At 33.2% G+C, this 8,516-nt stretch overlaps 1 protein-coding gene across 1 annotated transcript; it reads right to left on the bottom strand.

The window, feature by feature from the left end:
* Positions 1 to 243: 243 nt before the first annotated feature.
* On the bottom strand, positions 244 to 7,519 carry LOC117339093 (probable small nuclear ribonucleoprotein G). Its single transcript, XM_033900471.1, has 4 exons — positions 7,376 to 7,519; positions 6,760 to 6,782; positions 1,389 to 1,513; positions 244 to 784 (listed from the first exon to the last, which is right to left on the bottom strand). Exons 1-4 carry the CDS (start codon positions 7,405 to 7,407, stop codon positions 734 to 736), a joined length of 231 nt encoding a protein of 76 aa, XP_033756362.1. The 5' UTR covers positions 7,408 to 7,519; the 3' UTR covers positions 244 to 733.
* Between the last annotated feature and the right edge of the window lie 997 nt (positions 7,520 to 8,516).

Here is an 8,516-nt window from a genome sequence, read left to right as displayed (position 1 = left end):
AATTCGGGATCAGGCGGGGGTGGGTGGGTCCAGTAATTTAGTGATAGTGTGAGCCGAATTTTTTCCCCATTTTTAAGGTTAAAAAAACTTCCTCTTCCAAAAAAGAGGGGGAAGGGGTCCTGACAATAATTGAGAAATTAAGAAAAATATTTTTTGCAGAAAAGTTTAAGAATGGACAGCAGACATTTTCACATTAACAGACAACAGAATTTTGTTTTGTTATTTCACTCATTCTTTTAATAAAAAACAATCAATGGTACACAGAAACAATATCAAACATTAATTCACACCTAATGAATTCTAAGATCATCTATCAGAGTTCCATACAATATACTGTACTCCAACACTTTTCTCTTTATATGAATCTGAATGCACTTTCTTCTCAAAACAAAAGGTATAAAATCGTCAGAAATTATGCTGTTCCATCTGAACTATTATTTATCTACTATTTATTCTGAAGAAAAGACAAATTGAAACATGATGAATTAAAAAGTTTATCATACACTGAACAGAACAGATACAAAGATCCATAAAAAAAACTTCACAAAATGTGTCTCTGTACATGTTAATATCGACAATATAATGAGATGAATGTAACATGTCAAATGATCAAGTTTGCTTTCAACTTTTCCATATTTTTCCCTTGTGTCCATCACTCGTTTCCACACATCTGTCGCTTCCACTTCTACACTGCTGACATCCACTCTCCACACTAAGCTGTCAGATGGAACCATCATACACGGTCCAGTGCCTCCAGTAAGATGATGCTATTCCCTCGGACAACCTTTAGGATAAAAATATTTCAGTATTAGTAAACAGTTAAATGTGCTGTGCCTTGATATCCAATGAAATTTCAGAAAGTGAACATAAAAGTTTAACTGTTACTAAGTCAAGGCAAGAATGAAAGTTTAAAAAGATTACTTCTTTTTCAAATAATACTCATCTTCATTTAAAACAGATGTCATAAAATTTGTTCTATTAAAAATAGATGAAGATTTGCATACAGTAGCCTTTATGAAGTACATTTATAACAGTAAAGCTCAAAATTGTAAAATAAAAAAAAAAAAAATCAGTTAAAGATAAATAGATAATTACTGATAATGTTAAAATCAGTTTGTCAATGTCAAACATTTATAAATATACATTATTCTCGTAATCTTTTACCCGGAAATAGAATGTTTAAAATTCACAAAATCAATTACAAATTTTCATACTCAATTCACCCAATAAGTGATTATGAATTAAAGAATGGTGTCTGCCATATCATAATTAAGATTTAAGGAATTTGGCTTAAATATGAAATAATTTCAAATGGGAATGGGCCCATTAACAGCCCCCAAAAAGGCCCCAGAATGAGTCCTGCCAACTGAGGTATATTTCTTTCTTACCACCATTCCAATAGAATTCTTTTCTCCTGATTTGCAGTCTTCTATACTTTCATCCACCACCAAATTCATAAATGGGTCAAATCCTCTAAGAATTCCTGTGATCTGCCTTCCTCCATTGAGTTTCACTGTCAAAAGAAGGGTATACATTTTACTCTTAACTTCTTATATAATTACTCGAACGCACATATAGTGTTGCAAGATCAAGTAAAGCACAAGATAAATGACTTGTAACTTTTGGTTTGGTTTTTATGTTATCACAACAGCTATAATGGTGTCTACTACAGGTAACAGGTACAGGTCATCTCTAGATCTACAAAGTACTGATCACCAATTAGCTTCATTGAGCTGAAGATTAGGTCAAGTTGTGAGTGATGTTGTGAAACTGTGTGATTGTGTCAAGAGCTGGGAGAAGAAAGAAAATGATCAGATGTAGATGTATATGGCGTTTAGTAGAGAGAATAGATATAGTAAAAGGGATTGGAGTAAATCAATCCAGTAAGTTTGCTCTGGAAATGAATACTTACATATATCTGTGTTATGCATGAGAAAAATTGATGGTGGGCATTATACAAATTAAATATATTACCAGTCAATTTTATGGTGTAGCGAGTTGGAGGAACAAAGTTGTCTACTCTACTAATATTGCTAACATGCATATATAGCAATTTTTAGGCAGGTCCAGATCTAGGAACACCATTTCGAAAATTTTGACAAGGTTTAGTGGGTACAGACGTACTCAACATTTTAGAGAATATTAATCCGACGAGAAAAGCATGAGTACATTTCAGTATGGTACATATACATATGTTTGACAGTAGTCACAGTACATGTCCCAAACTACATTACAAGTTGTCACTACGTATCAATTTTAAAGGTTTATGGTAATGCATGTGAGATACCAGATGTCATATCTGGAAATGTGAATACAGTCATCTGTAGGTCATTTCTCTGGAAATGTGAATACAGTCATCTGTAGGTCATTTCTCTTGAAATGTGAATACAGTCATCTGTAGGTCATTTCTCAACATATTTATCATTTCAATATATTGTATCCTATACATTCAGTCAATGAACTTAAGATTTTCATCTTCATAGACAATCGGTCTATGGGATTTCAAAATGTCATAGACCTGCTAAAAACTTCATAGACCTAGATTTTACAAATTACATGTTGACAGAATTGATCCGAACACTACTAGAATCTATATGAAAACGTGGAATTATCCGACACCGTTTGGTGTCGCTAAGAATCTGGTGCATATACAATGAAATAGGGCGTAACATAACACCTACCTTACATATATGGATAAATGAGATATTTATTTACCCCAGAACACCCATTCAGTCCCACCTAGATGTTTTATTCCGTTCGTATAGACCCTCGCTTTACGCTAGTCAAAATTCCATACTGTCGACCCGCCATTTTGAAAGTGACAGTACGACTAACTACCCGAATCGGAACGCAATGGACCGAAAAGACCATATCAATAATTGTGTTTTTCTTCTAACATAGTTTAAATTAAGAAAACTAAGCTTATTCTTCCCATAAACTGTTATATTCAATTCAAAATTTTATTATTTATAAACTAGTATAAGCGGTAAAATATATAAAAATAAATGTTGGATTTTTTTTCTTTTCGCTCCATTGCGCACTTAGGGTAATTAGGCCGACCACGACCTACACATAGTTAGCAATATGGCGTCGAGTCAAGTATGAGATTTTGACTAGCGTGAAATGAGGGTCTATACGGACGGAATTAAATATCTAGGCGAGACTAAATGGGTGTTCTGTGTTAAATAAATATCTCATTTATCCATACATGTAAGGTAGGTGTTATGTCACTCCCGATTTTATTGTATATGCACCAGATTCTTGTGCATAGACATTCGGTCTTCAATGTATTTATTTTCCATAGACCGACAGCAAATCTACTAGACTATCGGTCTATCGTTAAGTTCGCACACTGATGTTACATTGGCTGGCCCTATTTTTGTCAAATTAATAAAATTATACCGAAATTATATGTCCCTGCACTATTTCAACATGCAAGAGTTTGCTACATTGGCATGTAAACCTACCAAGGTGATAGGATCCAATCGTAGCTCCCGACTCTCCTCCCCACCCCCATAAAATTTCTGTTGCTTTGAACATGAGCTATCATTGTAGCTAGGCGATACCTATATGTATACATATATATATACTCCAACAATGTTAGAGGTTGACACGGCGAGAAAGTTATGATAGGCGCTGTGTAACCTCTAACTTCTTATGTCTATTTACCTGATGCTGGCTGTCATTCTTTTTTTAATTTGTAATTAATTCATTAACATTTTGTGTTTTCACATCAATGTGAATCAAAGTAATTAGTCCTTGCCACCAGTCAAAGACAAAATATTATTTCTTTTACGAAAAATTGGATAAATAATAATTTGTCTTCTTCCAAAGTAAATTAAAGACGACAGAATTTTAGCACTCTTCACTGAAGAGATACAAAAAAGTCATGTTGATATAAAACGGAACGCACAAATCCATATTGGAAATAAAATGGGAGTCGCTTTCCTTTATGTCACTAGTATCTGTTTCTTATAAAAAATGAAATTGATTTTTGTATTGAACGAAACTGTCATGTTTGAAAGCTAGGTCAACTCAGCCATGGACTGCACCTTTGAGATTCTTTCATGATAAATGATTATTTAGATGCTATCTGATAGTGATTGGTATATTCAAATAGGATGATTATATAATTAATGCATATATATTATACTGTAAGTACACATATTTCTCATCAATGTTTAAGCCATCAATAAAGATATAATCAAATTTTTCTGTCTGCCCTCAAATCAGTGCAGAATTTGCATCAAAGAAAATAGCGCTCGAAAAACAAGAAGTGGCGCAGTTGTCACAAGAAATTTCGAAAAAGCAATCGGCTGACCAATTCAATGGCCTCTTTTATCAGATTGGGGAAAACCGTCAACTTGCTTATAATATGTGCAATTCGCATATTATATGCAAGTTCGGGTATGGATTTGTTACTAAAAATAGACAAAATCAATTAAACAGTAAATTTTGAAATATACTATTTAACGGCAATTTGATTTATGACAAGCTAATTACTTAAGGTAAATGATATTTTACTAAAATATGTTTACTGAAAGTTACACTATAGCTACCGCAAGTATCAATTTTTGGTACTTTCCAATTCAACATGCAAAGAATTTTTATTTTGAATTTGTATGATGTTTCATGACGAAGTACATGCGACTTAAACAAATTTTTTTAACAAGTTAACTTTAAGAGTGATTTTGGCTATTTTCAGTAACAAAATGCGTATAATATTAAAGGTTTGTGTATTATACGCAAATTGGTGGTTTTCTGCAACCTGCATTTTATGGGAGTAGGCGATACCTAGACCTAGATGTTCTATACATATCTGTAAATGAACATCATTCTGTAAATAGTGATGTGACAGTGAAACTGAAAGAATGTTGTTCCCTAACATATACAGTGATCACCACGGGCTGTTTTACTATGGAGCAGCGCCATAGTAAAATGTCTACCCGCCACAGTAAAATCATGTAGCGCCATAGTAAAAAAAATCTGCCCCGCCGATCTTCGTATTCAAAACTCTGTTAACCCGTGGTGAGCCCCAGATACCGCCGACTGTGTAGTGTTTTACTGACTGCACAGGTAAGAGCTTGAGGCCAGTTTATTACCTGTTCACACGCCAGGGCGACTTTTGACACTTCATTCAATGACCCTGACGTCCAATACCCCGACGAATTAACCGATGTAATTATATCAATCATGCCAATATTAATTGATCAGGCCGCGGACCGCGTGTTTGTGTTTTGACAGCGGTTGATCTGTGTCGAATAAAGGCTTAAATGACTTCGACAATTAAAGTCAAACGCATATATGACCCCGATGACTTTGTAACACACGTGACATGGATGTTGCGTTTGCAAAACGAAAGTAACATGGACTGTAGAACAAAAAGACCGTTGATGATAATTTCATTCTGTAATCATGAAGCGGCAACTAAAGCAGCAGTCTATTGAATCATTTTTCGAGAATTCGCCGAAACGATAGAAGGCTTAGCCCGGTCTGTTCACCGACAAAGTCAAAACACAGATCGTCATTTTTACCGACTGAATGAAGAAAAATATTCATGGCTAAAGTACGACGAAGATGAAGGTAAGTTATTTAGATGTCAAATGGTTACTAAAATGTATTTTGTATGATATAAATCTCTTACATGTCATAATAAAATATAATTTTTTTAAATCATTTTTTTTTAAATGTTATTGGCTAGTTTGTATGACTGATTTATAGGCGTATATTTAATGTAAAAAAATTAGATAGATCTAATAGATGTCTAGTTGATATTTGATAAAAATGTATTATTTCCAAATTTCAAATTAGTGACTAATATATACTGACTTTGTTTAATCACAAAACCAAAAATTAAAATTTATTCTTTTTCAATATTTTCAGTGATTAGGTGAAAGTATTTATCTAGAGTGAAAGTTTCATGTTTAAACATTTTATTAATTTATTTTTATTAACTTTGAATGTTTCATTTGATTTGTAGGCATGTTTTGTAAGCAGTCTGCTTACAAAACTTAGCAGACTTATGGACAGAGATCAGAAAAAGAAATATCACTATCGCCACATTGTTTGATCCTGATGACAATTAAGTGTGAAGTTGTGCTGTAAGAAAAAGGACAATTTGTGTGTGAAAATGACTGACAATTGTGACATTGGAAATCATATTATATTAGTGCTGTGACATTACATATTGCTATTGTGTTTAGTGTGATATCATAGTGCTTATTATTTTAAGAAATTTGAGCTTTGGAAGTGTATCAGTAACATTTAATTAGTAATCTGAAAGAGAGATAGAGAGAGACCATGAGTTTGAGAAAGTCTGAGTTGGTAAAGAGAATGAAGAACGAGCAATGTATTAATTTAAGGATGTACAAATATGGATGAGTCAGAGATTGGTAAATGCTGATTGCTGTATTTATTTTTCTTACATATTGAATAAATAAATTCATATTACCATGATTAAAATAGTTTATCATTATTTCTGAAAACAATTTCTAAGAGGATTTTACTAACGACTGCACAACAAATCATCTCCCTAAAAATGAAAAGGGACATAACTCATGTAAACAAATTATCTCCCTTTAATTAATTAATATTGGTCTTGCGGCGCGCTGGGAAAATGATCCCGCAGTTTCCTCCATAGTAAAATCTGAAGCCATGGTGATCCCTGATATATATATATATATTCATTGCGTTGAATTTAAGTCTGCATAACCATATTCTTAAATTTACATGGATCTGGAAGTATAAAAGGATACTTACATGTCAGCTTCTTCTCCATGTACCTGGAAATATTTTTGAAAATATTTTCTATTAATAATAATATAATTTTGTTCTTTCATGATATTAATAGTATACCCAGTTCCCTGGCCCCGGGTGACAATTACAACTCAGGCTAGCTAGAATTTCCCTTTAACCTAGACTAAAGCTATGGTAGATGATGTCCGCTCGAAGAGTAAATATATTATATAAGAGATCGCGCGATCGCTTGTTCGAGTCCCTGCTAGAAATTTATACATTATTTCCATAACTGAAATTCCCCAGCATGAATAATCGAGCTAATGATGTAGAACTAGTGGTTCAGAGACCTACAACCGTAAAATTCAGTACCGTGTACTAAAACTGAACCAATCATTATCAAATTAAATAATCTAGGTTCGGATTGACACAAGGTAAAAAACGTTGAAACCAAGATTATATTAATTTACTGTATGTGTAAAAATAATGAAGCACGATTCAATGATAGTCATACGCAGTCGATACGATGTCTACCGGCAAAATCACATCAGATTTGGATACAAATAATTATAATTTAGCGAAATAATGAACCAATATATAGAGTTAGGGCAAACTAAAATAAGTAAATAAGTTAACTTACTTCTTAAGCTCTGGTGGATGGGCCTTACTCATCTTGATTTTAGTGGATGGAAATTGTGGTTTATAAAATCAAAACAAAGATATTTTCAAAGCGTACCAACAACGTTGCGCTAACGTTTGGATTTATAATAAATGTAGCGGTGTGGCTGCATACTTATCCGGATAGGTTTATTTAAATAACATTTTACTATAACGCATTTCTTAAACTCTTGTTTTTTCATATTTACATTGTAAAATACAATGGTGGAGTTACAACTAGGTGCAATATGATGTTTTGATTGAAAATCAGTATTGTGTTGCGTATATGTATTTCCGGAAATTTCTTCGCCGCCCTATACTTAAAATTCAATGGCATTCTCAGTCTTCAAAACGCTTTTGAAATCTTGGCGGGGTGAGATCTTGTACGCTCATCCTGGACCCAATTCAATCGCTGTGGTGTACTCGGACTGCAGGCATGTTTTTTGTTGTTTTACTTTGTTTTTGTTTTTTTTTCTATCTCGCTAAGAGCTGAATAACAATTTTAAGATATTCTGCAAAATTCTTGTTAAATATTTAAAAAATAAACTTTGAAAAAATCGTTGATTTGCGGACCTCAGATAAGAAAACCGAACAATTTTACTTGAAGGATATTTAGTTATACATGTATATGTTTAACATGTCATATTAATATCTAAAGTCTGTTCGTGTCAAGTCTCCTTGTGCACGTGGTAGTCAGGAACGTTCGTCGATTATTATTTTTAATTTAGTAAAATATTTGCTTATACATTGTATTAATGTAAAAACTACACGATTTCACCCCTACTTACACATACAACCAACCTGGCTACATTGTAAATTCACAACTCAAATAGAAAAAGAAATGTGTTAAAAAAACTGTTAAAAGAATAACAATTATCATGAGTTATGAATGACGGAGATGGTGATCTTTTTGTGCTGTATTGCAGTCTTCACCATTTACAGCGTCCATGCATATGCAATGCAGCTTCTTTTGGGACTGTTGTAAATATGTATACATTTATATAGATCTATAAGTGGTACCTAAACTGAACTATGTACAATGTAATCCACAGTACTCTGACGTCAAGATTCCTCCTGCTCACCCATCTAGGCCGAATGTAACTGTGGTGAATAAATAATGGATA

Source organism: Pecten maximus, chromosome 12 (genome assembly GCF_902652985.1).
Source record: "Pecten maximus chromosome 12, xPecMax1.1, whole genome shotgun sequence".
NCBI lineage: Eukaryota > Metazoa > Mollusca > Bivalvia > Pectinida > Pectinidae > Pecten > Pecten maximus.
The sequence above is the reverse complement of the archived record's forward strand: the minus strand, read 5'-3'. Positions and strand labels throughout refer to the sequence as shown.